The 16542-nt window shown below is 37.7% G+C and overlaps 1 protein-coding gene and 1 non-coding gene across 2 annotated transcripts; one reads left to right on the top strand and one right to left on the bottom strand.

Moving 5' to 3' along the window:
• Positions 1-720: 720 nt before the first annotated feature.
• LOC133802879 (small nucleolar RNA R71) lies at positions 721-827 on the bottom strand. Its single transcript, XR_009877626.1, has one exon. It is a non-coding gene; the product is annotated as a small nucleolar RNA R71 (small nucleolar RNA).
• A 58-nt stretch (positions 828-885) lies between these two features.
• On the top strand, positions 886-9974 carry LOC133799474 (uncharacterized). Its single transcript, XM_062237488.1, has 5 exons — positions 886-1338; positions 1807-2145; positions 4303-4429; positions 4565-5548; positions 9727-9974. Exons 1-5 carry the CDS (start codon positions 886-888, stop codon positions 9972-9974), a joined length of 2151 nt encoding a protein of 716 aa, XP_062093472.1.
• Positions 9975-16542: the final 6568 nt, after the last annotated feature.

Below are 16542 nucleotides of genomic sequence, written 5' to 3'. Positions count from 1 at the left end.
TCGGGGAGTTGTTATTAAGTTGTGAGTAAGTGGAATCAAATAGGCCTGGGAACAAGTTAAACCAAAAATTAAAAAAAAAAAAAATCATAAAAAACATAACAAAAAAATATATATATATAAATAGTATAATCTCTTCTTGTTATAAGTATGCTCTGTGGTTGCGGTTCTAACTGATCTTCCACATCAGAAAATTGTTTTCTTGTGATTGTTTGTGTTACTTGGTGAAATTTGTGATATTGTATGCATCAGTGGCGTCGTAATTCAAAAAATCGTTTGGTGAAAAAATTAGTGTCTTTACGTGAAATTGAAAGTGTTTTTGAAAATTTAAGCATAATGGAACAAGAACCTAATGTTGTGCAAGAAAAAACTCTTCTTGAATACTTTTCACCCATTTCATCTAATGCTCCATCATGCATTGTTTTGCCCACTACTAATGCTACTCATTTTGAACTTAAACCATCAATCATTCAATTGTTACCATCATTTTATGGTTTAGAAAGAGAGGATCCATACATGCATGTAAAAGACTTTTTGGAAATTTGCTCAACCTTTCGTTTTCAAAATTTTTCAGATGAGTCGGTTAAACTTAGGTTGTTTCCCTTTTCTTTAAAAGATAGAGCCAAAGCTTGGTTAAACTCACTTCCAACTGGAACTATAACTACTTGGGATCAACTGTTTAATAAATTTCTTGCTAAATTTTTCCCCATGTCCAAAACTGATAGTTTAAGAAGAGAAATCTCCGAATTTTATCAAAAAGACAACGAAGAGTTTTATGAATGTTGGGAAAGATTTAAAGATTTATTATTAAAATGTCCCCACCATGGTTTTGAAAAATGGAGACTTGTAAAATATTTTTATGATGGTTTAACCCCTTCAAACCGACAAATGATTCAATCTATGCATACTGGAAAGTTTTTAAAATTGCAAGGGCAAGAGGCTTGGGACGCTCTTGAAGAATTGTCTGTTAATTCACAACAATGGAATTACTCTGAGCCTAGGTCTAGAGCCAACCCTTCATCGAAAAGAGAAGGAAAATATGAAATAAAAGAAGAAAGTGATTTAAGAACATCATTTGATAAATTAGCAAGAAAAGTAGAAGCCTTAGTAATAAGTCAATCTATGAATTCTCATGTGCAACCTAAAAAAGATGTGTGTTCTTTATGTGCTAGTTCATGTCATAATGCTCAATCATGTCCTTCTTTTGTTGAAACATTTTCTGAAGAAGCTAATGCTTTACATTCATATGGAAAACCTTCTTCTGATAGCCCATTTTCCAACACATACAATCCAAATTGGAGAAACCATCCCAATTTTTCCTGGAGACAAAACCAACCACAAGTGAATCAAGGAACCCAATTTCACATGCCAAATCCAAATCATGCCCAACCAAGTCAACCTTACCCTCCACAAAGAAAACCTTCCTTAGAAGACACCTTACAACAATTCATGCAATCCACCCAACAAATTTTACAAAATCAGTCTCAATCCATTGCCAAACTCGAGACACAATTGGGTCAACTTGCTAATGCTGTAACCGAGAGGGAAAAAGGAAGATTTCCTAGCCAACCCATCCCAAATCCTAAAGGCCAATATGAAATAGGAACCCCTAGTCATAAAGAAGAAGCTAAGTCTATTTCAACTCTTAGGTCCGGAAAACAAATCGTCAAACCCGATTACATACCTCAAGTTGAAAAAGACCAAAGCCAACCTCAAAGTTCCAACACAAATGACCTTTCAAAAGATGATGCTCAAATTCTTCCTTCCATCCCAAAAGCTCTTTTTCCACAAAGATTAATTCCACTTAAGAAAGGCAACCAATATAGTGACATCTTAGAAGTTTTCAAACAAGTAAGCATAAACATTCCTTTCTTAGATGCCATTAAACAAATTCCTGCCTATTCTAAATTCTTAAAAGACCTTTGCACTGTTAAAAGAAACACAAATGTTCCAAAAAAGGCGTTTTTAACTGAACAAGTTAGCTCCATAATTCAATATAAAAGCCTTGTCAAGTATAAAGATCCCGGTTGTCCAACAATTTCATGCATCATTGGCGATCATTTCATTAACAAAGCTTTACTTGATTTAGGAGCTAGTGTGAATTTACTGCCTTATTCTGTGTATAAGCAACTTGGTCTAGGAGAATTAAAACCAACTTCTATAACACTTCAATTAGCCGATCGTTCAGTGAAAATCCCTAGAGGTATTATAGAAGATGTTTTAATTAAAGTGGATAAATTCTATTTCCCTGTGGACTTTATTGTTCTTGACACTCAACCTGTTGAAAATGCTCATGCTCAAATACCCATCATTCTAGGTAGACCATTTTTAGCTACATCTAATGCAATTATCAACTGTCGTAATGGTGTATTGAAATTATCTTTTGGAAACATGACTGTTGAATTAAATGTTTTTAATGTTGCCAAATCTGTTGAGTGTGAGGAAGTGCATGAAGTTAACATGATAGAGAGTATGTGTGAAGATGATGGAAGTGACATACTTGATTTTTGTGAAAAATACTTTGGTATGAACTTGCATATTGATGATTTTCATGATGAAGTGAATTCTTTGTTAAAGTCTATACCCTTAAATGAAACCAAAGTTGAACCATTTTCACCCTTAGATCATGTTCAATCAATTTCTGAGTCTCCAAAGTTAGACCTTAAACCTTTGCCAGAAAATTTAAAATATGCTTTTCTAGGAGAGTCTGAAACCTTGCCTGTTATCATAGCATCTGCTTTAGATAAAGAACAAGAAGATAAATTGTTAGATGTCCTTAGAAAACATAAGGAAGCCATAGGTTGGACTATTGGAGACATCAAGGGAATTAGCCCATCCATATGCATGCATAGAATCCATCTAGAAGAAAATGCCAAAACCTCTCGGGAATGTCAAAGAAGGTTAAATCCAAATATGAAAGAGGTCGTTAGGGAAGAAGTACTTAAACTGTTAGATGTAGGTATCATTTACCCTATTTCTGATAGTCAATGGGTTAGTCCAGTTCAAGTAGTGCCTAAAAAGTCTGGGATCACAGTTGTTGAAAATGAGAAAAATGAATTAATCCCTACTCGAGTGCAAACGGGGTGGAGAGTGTGTATAGACTATAGAAAGCTAAATAATGTTACTAGAAAAGACCACTTTCCTTTACCCTTTATTGATCAAATGCTTGAACGTTTAGCTGGCCATGCATATTATTGTTTTCTTGATGGCTATTCGGGATATAACCAAATCCCCATTGCCCCTGAAGATCAAGAAAAGACTACCTTCACTTGCCCTTTTGGAACCTTTGCATATCGTCGCATGCCTTTTGGTCTTTGTAATGCTCCTGCAACTTTTCAAAGATGTATGATTGCAATATTTTCTGATATGATTGAAAGAAATCTTGAAGTGTTTATGGATGATTTTTCTGTGTTTGGAAATTCTTTTGATGACTGTTTGCACCATCTTTCTCTTGTTTTAATCTGTTGCAAAGAAAAGAATTTGGTTCTTGATTGGGAAAAATGTCATTTTATGGTTAAAAAGGGAATTGTTTTAGGTCATGTAATCTCATCTGAGGGAATCGAAGTTGATAAAGCAAAAGTTGACCTTATTTCAAAACTTCCTCCACCTAAGACAATAAAAGAAATTAGATCATTCTTAGGCCATGCCGGTTTTTATAGGAGATTCATAAAAGACTTTAGCAAAATTTCGCGCCCATTATGTCATTTGCTAGGAAAAGAAAATGCTTTTGTCTTTGATAATGATTGCTATGTTGCCTTTGAAAAATTGAAATCCCTTTTGACTAGTGCACCTATTATTCGCCCTCCTGATTGGAATATTCCTTTTGAAATAATGTGTGATGCTTCTGATTATGCTATTGGTGCCGTTCTAGGACAAAGAATTAACAAGTTACCTCATGTAATCTACTATGCTAGCAAAACTTTGAACGATGCTCAATTAAATTATTCTACAACTGAAAAAGAATTGCTTGCTGTTGTGTTTGCATTGGAGAAATTTAGGTCTTACTTGTTAGGATCTAAAATAATTGTCTATTCTGATCATGCTGCATTGAAATATCTCTTGTCGAAGAAAGATGCTAAATCTCGCTTAATTCGTTGGATCTTGCTTTTACAAGAATTTGATTTAGAGATACGAGATAAAAAAGGTTCTGAAAATGTTGTTGCTGATCATTTGTCTAGAATTGTTGTTGAGACTAATAATGACTCCACCACTATAACTGAAACTTTTCCTGATGAACAACTCATGCATATATCTTCTTTGCCTTGGTATGCTGACATTGTGAATTATTTGGTCACTGGTGAAATTCCTTCTCATTGGTCTAAGCATGACAAATCTAAATTTTATTCTGAAGTGAAACATTTCATGTGGGATGACCCTTATTTGTTTAAATATTGCCCTGATCAAATAATAAGGAGATGCATTCCAAACTGTGATCAACTTAAAATCATATCTTTTTGTCATGATCATGCATGTGGTGGACATTTTAGTGGTAAGAAAACTGCTTTGAAAATTTTACAATGTGGATTTTATTGGCCTACTATTTTTCATGACACTTATGTTTATTGTAAATCTTGTGAACGTTGTCAAATGTTAGGAAGTGTAACTAGAAGAAACATGATGCCTTTGAATCCTATCCTTATTGTTGAAATATTTGATGTTTGGGGCATTGATTTTATGGGTCCATTTCCTAACTCTTTTGGTAACTTGTACATTCTTGTTGGTGTTGATTATGTGTCTAAATGGGTTGAAGCTGTTGCATGCCACACAAATGACTATAAAGTTGTGCTTAAGTTTTTAAAAGAAAATATTTTCTCCCATTTTGGCTCACCACGTGCTATTATTAGTGATAACGGTACACACTTTTGTAATAGATCTTTTGAGCATTTAATGAAACAATACGGTATTACACATAAAGTCACTACACCTTATCACCCACAAACTAGTGGCCAAGTTGAAATATCAAATAGGGAAATTAAGCACATCTTAGAGAAAACTGTCAATCCAACTAGGAAAGATTGGTCATTAAGACTCATTGATGCATTATGGGCATATCGAACTGCATACAAAACACCCATTGGAATGTCACCCTATAGACTTGTGTATGGAAAGGCATGTCACTTACCCGTTGAGCTAGAACATAGAGCCTATTGGGCAATTAAGCAATTAAATTTTTCCTTAGACAAAGCGGGTGAGAGAAGAAAGCTTCAATTAAATGAGTTAGAAGAGCTTAGGCATGATGCATATGACTATTCCAAAAAATATAAGGATCGAATGAAGATTTACCATGACAAAAACATTTTGCGAAAAGATTTCTCTCCCGGTCAAAAAGTCATTTTATACAATTCTCGTTTGCATCTCTTCCCGGGGAAGTTACGCTCTAGGTGGGTAGGTCCATACATTGTTCGCACTGTTTTTCCACATGGAGCCATTGAAATTGAAAATCCTAATAATGGTAATGTATTCAAAGTGAATGGACAAAAATTGAAACCATTTTTAGAATTGAAAACTGCTAAAGTGGATGAAATCCTTCTTGAGGATCCTATTTACCATGGTCCCTGATCGCTCTCATCAATTATTGGTAAATGTGTGTTTTATTTATGTTTTAGGTTAACTTCTTATTTTGATTTTTGTTTCCTTTTTTGTTGCACTCTTGACATGCTTTATGATGAGGTACGACCATTCTAAACTCTAAACTCTTTCATGCTTCAATTTATATTTGTATTTTGATACATTGAGGACAATGCATAAATTAAGTTTGGGGGTAGTGGGTTTATATGGTTACTTCTTTCATATGTTTGAAAATGGTAGAATTTCTTTAAAAAAAAACAAAAACAAAAAATATTATATTTCTAGTAATATATATATAGTTTTGTATTTTTATACTTTATTTTCTATAAAAAACTATTAAAAAAATTATAAAAAAAAAAAAAAAAATTTGGTGATATCCGTTTTTTCCTATGATAATACCCTTGATTGAGTTTGATGTTAGTTTAAAAAAATATATATATGAATCTTTCTTAAGCTTTGTGTTTAATTCTTGGGTCAATTTTGCTTAAAAAAAAATGAAAGTTTGAAAAAAAATTATTATTCATCATAATATGTGAAATAAATAGTTTATTACAACAATTTTTCCAAAATTCACATAATAACTTGATAAATAGTTTTAGACTTCTAATTTAAAATATATTTTCAAAGCAAGATTGACTATGGAATTAATTACATAAGCTTAATTTTTATTCATATTTTTTTTTTTTATAAATTATTTTCAATGTGCAATCTTTGAGGAAATTTTTGATATCACCAAATAAATAAAAAATATGTGTGTTTTTTTTATTTTTCTTTTGCTTGAGGACTAGCAAAATTCTAAGTTTGGGGGTGTGATAACTCTACAAAATAGAGTTATTTTACCACTTTTTATGTGCTAATTGTTGCTTAATTCTTGAGTTTTTAATTGATTTATTAAGTTTTTTTTAAGTAATTTTGAATTTATTAGGTTTATTTTAATTTTATAGATTTTTGTGTATTTTTATTGTTATATTATTGTAAAATGTTATGGCTTAATTATTTAAAATTAATATTGTTAAGTTAGGAGTAAAAATATGCAATTTTGAGCTTAAATGTTTAAGTAAATTAAATTTTAATTAATATTTTCATTGAACTTTTATTGTATATTTAATTATTGAAAATATTTAGTTTTAATTTAATTTATGTTTGTTTTATAGGGAATTTTTTTTGTATGAAAAACAAGAAGAATGGTGAAAAAAATGGCATTTCTGTAAAAGGAAAGCAAGGAAGTGGCATTTTTCAAAGGCCCAAAAGCCACTCCCTACCACCTGCCCAGGCCCAACACATCAAGCATAGACTCCACTCCACCAGCCTTCACAAGTTCATCAATCTGACTCCCACGCCTGGCATATCTCCAAGCAATAACTCCCAAGACCATCAACAAAGTAGTCCCAGGCCCATGGTTCTTTCCTCAGCATATATCACCATACCCCTTGAAGCAAGCATATATCCATCACGCCGAAACCACCTCCAGCCTTCAGCATCCTTCAGCCATTTCAGCAAGCAGTCCACGCCCAAGGCTGCCCATTTCAGCCATCCAGCCCCAACGTGGGCCAGCCTAGGCCCAAATGCCACATTGCCGCCTGACCCAAGTCAACCTTGCCAAACAGCCACAAAAAGACCAAAATGCCAAAAATTATATTTTTATTCCCAATATTTTTCACCCAAATATCAATTCACTCTTCCCTATTTTTCTTACCTAAATAAACATTCCTAATTTATTTTTTTTACCCTAGCTTTTCACTAATCTTTTACCCAACCAAACATTTCATCTTTCCAATACTCTTACACTTACTCTATTTATCCTACCACTTCCCAACACAATTAAATTAATCAATTTATTTATTTTAATTTGATTAATTTAATCTCCATATTTTGCCTATAAATAGAGTCTTGTAAGACCATTTGGGGAGCTCTTCTTCTTGATATTTTTCAACCTCTTCTACACATTTTTCTCTCTTCTTTTCACTAGTTTCTCTCTACCATTTTCATCTTTTGAAGAGCATGTCAAGTATGTTATTTTGTAATTTTTATCTAGTTATGAGCTTCTAATCTTTTTCAAAGGTTATTAAGATGATGATGAAGCAAAATGTAACTAGATAGTATTTTTTATTGTATGTTGATTTCCCATTTGTGTAACATTGTTTATGGATTTTTCTATCAATGATATGCATTTTTCATCTATTATTGAGTGTTAAAGCATATTACACTTAGTTCTTCATTATGCAAAAAAATATGATATTCTTTGATTAAATGTTTTTCATTAAATTGTTCACATCTAATTCTTAGAGCATAAGTATCATATTTTGCCTAAACATAATCTCTTTGATTTTTTGTAGTTTCATTAGGTTGTAACACAACTAATGCTTAGAAATTATATCTTATATAAGTGAAGAAAAATCCTACATTTTTTAAAGAGTAACTTGTGCTTGAATAGAAAATATATTTTGAAAAAATATATAGTGTGATTTATTTCAACTATATTAAAACTTGGGAATCAATATACTTATAAATACTATTGAACTTGCATTTTGTGGATTCTAACATCTTAATAATCTTATTTTTTATATATCATTTGAAAACAATTTTTCTATTTAATCTTAAATATTTTTATTACTTGTCTTTTATTTTTTCTAAAACAAAATCTCATCATATATTTGGAACTAGGTTAGAATATTATTGCTTTGTTTGAAATAGTTTCTTTTGATGTTAGTCAACTCCCATGGGCTCGACCTCGTACTTACATGAACATTATATTTCGAAACGATTCGTGCACTTGCGAGTTTAATTATTAAAACACCCTCTTTTGGGATCAACAACATGTTAGGCGCGATGCAAGGTCTTTCAATCGGTACACGGGACGTTTATTCTGCCTTTACCAAGTCAAACAATAAGTCTTCTAAGAACAAGCTGTGGAAGACGTTCTACTTGTCTCCTAAGAAAGACATGTATATTTTTATTGATTACGACAATTCCAATAAAAATTGGGACGATTTTGTGTATGCGGTCGGTGGGGAATAGTACCCTAAACTCTTGCCTCGAAATGTATTTCCTCTCACCATAACTTTTTTGATTGGTGAGATTTTGACTTTGAAAACATATTTTGTATTTCATTTGTTTTTGGTAAAATTGAACTCTGTGATAGATATTGAGCTCTATTTAGAAGTAGTCTTTTCCAATTAGTTCTTAAAATCTTATTATTGTGCATGTTTTAATACAATTTCATACTGTTTCTGGCTGACTATTAAAATTGGTGACGCCAGAGAGAACCTTTTAATGTAAAGGGGTTTCTTTCACGAGTCTAATGATTCGACTATCAGCATTTGGACAGTCTGCAATCCTTATTGGATGCGGATTGTATCTCGTTTGTATTTTACAACAGATAGGAACCCCAATGTTGCCGTTGTTCGGGTTATATAGGGTGATTGGACGAAGGAAGATGTCCTCAAAGTGTGTAGAGATGTGATGAAGAGGTTTACTTCTTAGCCTCTTCCTTCTCATGTCCTTTCCCATTCTGATGAAGAGATTGAAAGGACAATCTCGGAAACTCAAACGACTCATGAGTGGCATCGCTCTGCCTCAGAGGCCAAAAGCAGAAGAGCGTCTTCTGTCGAGATTCTTAGAGTTTCACTTAATATTAGTTCTTAACTTATTCGTTCTGTGATCTCACAGGTTGCTGCTTCGAGACCATCCCAACCGGTCGTTTCCCGATGAGCAGTGGGTTCATTTGATCCTCAGAAGAAGAGGAAAACCCTTCATGTCGATTCTAATGATGACTCATATGATGGGGGTGCGCTGGTGTCCCAGTTTAAGTTTTCAATGAGGGAGTCTACCAGTCTGTTGGTGACAAAATATTTTGTCGCATGTTCGAGTTTTGCGCCTTGTACATTGTCTAGTTTTTCACTGCATCTGCTGGCTAGGGAGAGCGCCCCAGATGCACCATCCAAGTTACCGCCCCAGTCTCGAGAGTATCAAGTGCCCCACAAATGTCTTCGACCACTTGTGGTTCCAAGGGGGGCATCATAGTTTGGTTCCCGCACATTCTTTTGTGCGTGTATCCCTAAGTGTAGGGTCTTTTCCATCTTCATCACACCCTGTTGTAGACAACTAATGTTGTTGTCCCTTCAGTATCCTCTGCTAAAATTTCAGTATCTATTGTTTCAGGTAGTGCTTCTATTTCTACGAGTCTTGGCATGGCCAAGAGAGGTTCAACTTCTTTGAAGAAGAGCCAATTCCTTGATAATCTTTTTGATAGTGAGGAGGAGTCTCCAAATGGGACTAAAGCAGTTAACTATTCTGGAGGTGAAGGCCTAGAAGTTAGTTCTATTGCTGGAGATTCTTCCACTCTGTCTCCCTCATTGCTTCCCATCTCTTCAGGTTTTGACTCCCTCATTTGTCTTCTTCTTTGTTAATTCTATCAACGGCGTAGCTATCCTGGAGAACCCCTCAACAAACCGCCAATAATACCCTGCCAAACCCAGAAAACTCCTCACTTTAGGAACATTGTTCAGTCTAGGCCAATCTCTCACTGCCTCTATCTTCCTTGGATCAACCAGAATCCCCTCCTTACTAACGATATGGCCCAGAAATGTAACTTGCGGTAACCAGAACTCGCACTTGCTGAACTTAGCATATAACCTATGATCCCTTAACCGCTGCAATACCAGACGTAGATGCTGCTCATGCTCTGTCTCTGACTGAGAGTACACCAGAATGTCGTCGATGAACACGATCACAAAATTATCTAAATAGTACTTGAAAACCCTATTCATCATGTCCATAAAAGCTGCTGGGGCATTGATTAATCCAAAGGACATAACCAGGAATTCATAGTGTCCATACCTCATGCGAAAAGCGGTCTTTGGTATGTCCTCCTCTTTGATCCTTAACTGATGGTAACCTGATCGGAGATCTATCTTGGAAAACACTATCCTTCCCTGTAGCTAATCAAATAAATTGTCGTTCCTAGGTAGTGGGTATTTATTCTCAATAGTCAACTTATTCAGCTCCCTGTAGTCAATACACATCCTAAGAGATCCATCATTCTTCTTGACAAACAACACTGGAGCACCCCATGGCGAGAAACTCGGTCTGATGAACCCCAAATTAAGTAACTCCTGCAACTGAATCTTCAACTCCTTCAACTCTGTCGGAGCCAGTCTGTAAGGTGTCCTAGATACTGGCTCCGCCCTTGGTACAAACTCAATAACAAAATCAATCTCCCGCTGTAGCGGCAACCCTGGCAGATCTGCTGGAAATAAATCTGGAAACTCAAATACCAATTTGGTCTCCCCTAGTCCAACCGACACATTCCTAGAGGTATCCACAACATTCGCTAGGAATCCTATGCAACCTCCCTGCATTAGGTCTCTAGCCTTGAGTGCTGAAATCATAGGTATTTGCGGTCCATTAACTGTCCCCACAAATACAAAGGGTACCTCCCTTCTGGTTCAAAAGTCACCATCCTACGCTTACAGTCAATCGTTGCCCCATACTTCGATAGCCAATCCATCCCTAGGATCATATCGAAGTCATCCATCGCAAGCTCAATCAGATCAGCAAACAACTCCCTACCATCTACCTCTACTGGTAAAGCTCTAATCCATCTCCTAGAGACTACCAATTCCCCAGTTGGCAACAAAGTCTGAAAACCCCTAGCATACAACACACTAGGTCTACACAGCTGATCTATCACTCTAGCGGACACAAATGAATGAGTAGCTCCTGAATCAAACAATGCAGTATAAGAAGAACTAGAACTAGAAATCTGACCTGTCACAACCGAGGGGCTAGCCTCCGCCTCAATTTGAGTCAAAGTAAACACTCTGGCAGGAGCGAGACTGTCACCTTGCTTCGGCTCCTCTTTCCTTGCTTGTGGGTAGTCGTTCTTCAGATGATTGGCAATCCCACAGATAAAGCAGGCCCAAATTCTGCACTCACCCTGGTGTCGTCGTCTACACCGTGGACACACTGGAAAGCTCCTCCAGTTGTCACCTTCGCCCTGACGGCCACCAAAAGCACCCCGTGCCCTCCTATCCGAGCTAGGAGGAACAAAAGAATCTGGGGCCTTTCTCTTCTGCTCACTGGAGCCACTACCCCGGGTGGATCCAATAAAATGAGGCATCGTCCGCTTGGCATCACACCTAACAGCGCTCTCTCTCCAAATCTGGTCCTCGGCCCCCTCAGCTGTAAAGGCCTTGTCTACAACCTGAGCATAAGTAGTTTCTGGATCCAAAGTGATCTTCTCATTACGGGCGATCATAACGTTCAATCCTCATACAAATATGTCACTTCTTCCTGCATCCGTCGGCACTAAATCTAGTGCAAACTTCTCCAATCGGTCAAATCTCAAAGCATACTCAGTAACTGACAACCGGTTCTGAGTCAGGTTGATAAACTCGTCAACCTTCGCAGCTCGGACTGCTACACTATAGTATTTCTCGTTGAAGATGTTTTTGAACTCTTCCCAGGTCATAACTGCCACGTTCCTCCTCTGAACTACTACATCCCACCAGATGCGGGCAACCTCTCTTAACATGTAGCTAGCACAAGCTAGCCTCACGTTCCTCTCAACCCTCATAAAATCCAAAATAGAAGAAATCATATTCATCCACTGCTCTGCCCGCAGTGGGTCTGATTCACCTTGAAAGGTGGGAGGATGTTGTTTCCTGAACCTCTCATATAAAGGTTCCCACCTATTCTCCACAACAGGTTGAACCGGCACTAGCGCCACAACATGCTGAACTAGCAACCCAGTGACCTGTGGAGTGGTCTGCTGCCTTAACTATCGAAGTTCTTCCTATGTTTGTTGCAGCCTTGCTTCCATTTTAGCAAACATCTGCTGCCAATTCTGTGGGGCAGGTGGAGGGTCCTGACCCTAGTTGTCATCCTCGGCCCTACTACCGCGAAGTCTAGAAGATTTTCGAGGCATCTCAACAAATATGTCTGCAATCAACGACGCCGCTCATCAGGCATGATAACAACATCCAAAACCACATCCCAATCACATCAGCCAACTATAAACAACGGTCCACATAACATACAAATAACACATAACACACAACGGGCCATGCCCTGGCATCATGCATATGTTAACTCATTCATCATGCTCTATATGAAATAAGCAGGCAAATAGGGCATTCAAGCACATATTCAAGCATAATAGTCAATCATTACCAACCAACCCTGAGTCGAGCTTGTCACTGACAGCGAGCATACATGTTCAGTTAATCTCCGGAAACCATAAACCTTGGCTCGCTCTGATACCAAGTTGTAACGCCCTACTTCCTTAGAGTCGTTACTAAGTGAGTTTAAAACGTGCAATTAACTCGCTAATCGAGATTTTAAGGAAAAAGTGTAATTAAACCATAAACAGAGTCATAAACTTTAAAAATTAACTCCATTTACTGAAAATCACAAAACATTACACATTTGGGGTCCCAAAATACTGTTTAGAAATATTTACAACTCAAAAACACAATTAGAGTCGGCTAAGCAACAAAATTTAGGTTTAGTACAGTCATCACCCAAAACCACCCCTGGCCGTGGCAGCCAGGCAGGCCAAACATGTACGCGCTGCTTCACGCTCTCCATACTCATGGTTGGTCGAATTTCCCCTTGCCCTTACCTACACCACAAAGCACTCGTGAGCTGAAGCCCAGCAAGAAAACCCTCACAAGCAGATAACATATGCATATCAAACACTTAGCATATAAATAAACCTAACCACATACGACCATGCCATCCCAAGCGCTTTACCAGGCCCTGGGTTCGTGGTCCACACCATGAGGATATCCCAGGTATCCTTTAGGGTCTCGCCCTGGCAACTCGCACTCCGCGTGCTAAACGCTGCTCCCGGCCCCTTGCCGCACTCGGCCTTGCACTCCACGTGCTTAATACCGTTCCCGGCCCTCGCCGTTCCCAGCTCTTGCTGATCATTCACACATATGCACGCATAGCATAGTATAGCAAATACTTAAACATGAATTAGCCCCAAAATCAACCCAACAACTCAAGCTAATCATCACAGAGGTTATACTATGGATTCAACAACAAAACCCAACAAGAATTCAAGTTCAAAACCTCATCAAACTCAAGAATGATCCATCACTCAAAACACATGCAAACTCTAAGAAAACCAGTAGCTACTCAAAACAATTTACTGAGATTAAAGCTTACCTTAAGCTGAAGTGATTTCTCTAAACCAGTTCCCTAAGCTCCAAGCCTCAAGCTCCCAAAATCCCAGCTGAATTCCTTAGTCTTGACTAGTTTCCACCAAAGTTTCCCTTGCTAAGACTTAGAGAAAATAAAGAGAGAGAAGAGGAAATGCTTGGGTCGATTTCTCCAAGTTTCTAAGTGTTTCCTAAATTCTGTTTTATTTAACTTAAGCTTCTAAGGTTACCTCAAAGCTCGGGGTGCCAAAAACGTCCCCGATGGCCGAGGGAAAAATGGTAAATTTCCCCCATATCCCTTCCTAAACATTCTAACCTCAAATATATCTCCAAATATTTATTTCCATAACCCCATAAGGCGTCTAATTCCCAAAATATCCCTCGACTCACCCCGAGTCAGATTTTCGACCCCGTTGTGACTTCTGACTAACAGCTCCCTAGGACTGTCTCGGATCGTGCTACACAGATATAACACAAGTATATAACATTTATGCCCTTAACGGGCTAAAATTACAAACATGCTCCTAATATCCAAACGGGGCCCACATGCATATTTAATTTAGCCAAACATGCATCTCTAATCACGTATTCACATAAATTCACATATTATATCAATAATTCACTTATTGCCCTCCAGGCACGCTAATCAAGGCCCTAAGCCTTATTAGCAATTAGGGTCATTACAGTTGTAATAGCCCCACTGGTCTCTAATGTTCAACCTTGACATGCTGACACGTCAGACACTTGGCCACATACTCGGTTACATCCCAGTTTATCCCAGGCCACCAATATAAAGTCTTCAGATCCTGATACATCTTCGTTGTGCCTGGATGCACAGAGTAAAGGGTAGTGTGAGATTCGTGCAGAATCTCCTGTCTAATGACAACATCCATCGGAGCACAGATTTGACCTTTGTATCTCAGCAAACCCATATCTGATATTGTATAGTCCCTAGCTACTCCAGCTAGGACGTCCCCCTTAATCTTCATCAGTTGTGGCTCATTCAACTGACTTTCCTTTATCCTCTCTAGAAGAGTACATTGCAGGGTAATGTTGGCTAACTGGCCCACCACTATTTTTCTGCCAATTCCTTGGGTATCTGCCTCGAACTATATAATGGTCCCGGACCTTTCCGACTTAAGGAATTTGCCACCACGTTGGCTTTCCTTGGATGATACAGGACGTCACAGCCATAATCCTTTACTAGTTCTAACCAATGCCTCTGCCTCATGTTTAAATCCTTCTGTGTAAAGAAGTACTTCAGACTCTTGTGGTCAGGGTATATCTCACACTTCTCACCATAAAGGTAATGCCTCCATACCTTTAGTGCAAAGACCACCGCTACTAACTCCAGCTCATACGTAGGGTATCTCCGTTCATATTCTTTCAATTGACGTGATGCATAAGCAATCACCTTTTATGCATGCATAAGGACACAAACTAACCCTTGTCTTGAGGCATCTCAGTAAACCACAAACTTCTCGTGATATGTTGGAAGACTCAAAACTGGAGCGGTAATCAAATGTCGCTTCAACTCCTGGAAACTTTTCTCACATCTATCTGACAACACAAACTTCTGGCTCTTGCGTGTCAACTCTGTCAATGGGGTAGCTATCCTTAAGAATCCTTCCACAAAGCGCCTGTAATAACATGCTAATCCAAGGAAACTTCTAATCTCAGAAGCATTCTTTGGCCTTGGCCAATCTCTGACTACCTCAATCTTAGTAGGGTCCACCTTGATTCCATCTCTACTAAGAATGTGACCAAGGAAAGTCACCTGAGGTAACCAAAACTCACACTTCCTGAACTTTGCAAACAGTTTGTGCTCTCTCAACCTCTGTAAAACCAACCTGAGATGTTGCTCATGCTCTTCCTCTGACTGAGAATAAACTAGAACATCATCAATGAAGACGATTAGAAATCGATCCAGATAATCCTTGAACACCTTGTTCATCAGATCCATAAAAGTTTTTAGGGCATTAGTCAAACCAAATGACATGATGAGAAACTCATAATGCGCATATTTGGTGCGAAAAGATGTCTTCGGTATATCTTCCTCCTTGATCCTCAGCTGGTGATAACCAGATCGAAGGTCTATCTTTGAGAATACCATCTTACCCTACAACTAATCAAACAGGTCATCTATCCTTGGCAGAGGATTCTTGTTCTTAATGGTTAACTTATTCAGCTCCCTGTAATTAATGCACATCCTCAGAGAACTATCCTTCTTCTTCACAAATAGAACTGGCGCACCCCATGGAGAGAAACTGGGTCTAATAAAACCCAATTCTAATAACTCCTGTAATTGTACCTTTAGTTCTTTCAACTCTGCTAGGGTCATTCTGTATGGTGCCCTAGACACTGGCTCTGTCCCTGGTGCCAGTTCAATAACAAATTCTCTCTCTGTGTGGCGGCAACCCTGGAAATTCCTTTGGAAACACATCTAGGAACTCACAGACTAATCTAATATTTTCTGGTCCCACTGGCATGACCTGAGTGGTATCCACCACATTGGCTAGGAATCCTATGCAACCACTTCACAGCAAGTCTCTAGCCCTCAATGGTAATATCATGGGTACATGGGGTTCATGCATAGTGCCAACAAATACAAAGGAATCCTCACCCTCAGGCTCAAAGGTTACCGTTTTCTTTTTACATTCAATTGTTGCCCTATATCTAACTAACCAATCCATTCCCATAATCATATCAAAGTCGTTCATAGCTAACTCAATCAAATCACATGACAACTCTTTGCCATCCACTATCACCGGTAATGATCTGACCCATCTCTTAGAGACTACCAACTCCC

This window comes from Humulus lupulus, chromosome 9 (assembly GCF_963169125.1).
Source record: "Humulus lupulus chromosome 9, drHumLupu1.1, whole genome shotgun sequence".
In the NCBI taxonomy this organism is placed as follows: domain Eukaryota; kingdom Viridiplantae; phylum Streptophyta; class Magnoliopsida; order Rosales; family Cannabaceae; genus Humulus; species Humulus lupulus.
This window is presented reverse-complemented; position numbering and strand designations above follow the sequence as displayed.

What these genes read in the sequence shown, in the direction of transcription:
- LOC133799474 (XM_062237488.1), top strand. Translation starts at nt 886, where the DNA reads ATGATTCAATCTATGCATACTGGAAAGTTTTTAAAATTGCAAGGGCAA. An exon ending in GGAGACAAAACCAACCACAA is followed by an intron (nt 1,339 to 1,806) that starts GTGAATCAAGGA and finishes ATTCCACTTAAG; the next exon opens with AAAGGCAACCAATATAGTGA. An exon ending in AACTTGGTCTAGGAGAATTA is followed by an intron (nt 2,146 to 4,302) that starts AAACCAACTTCT and finishes ACTGGTGAAATT; the next exon opens with CCTTCTCATTGGTCTAAGCA.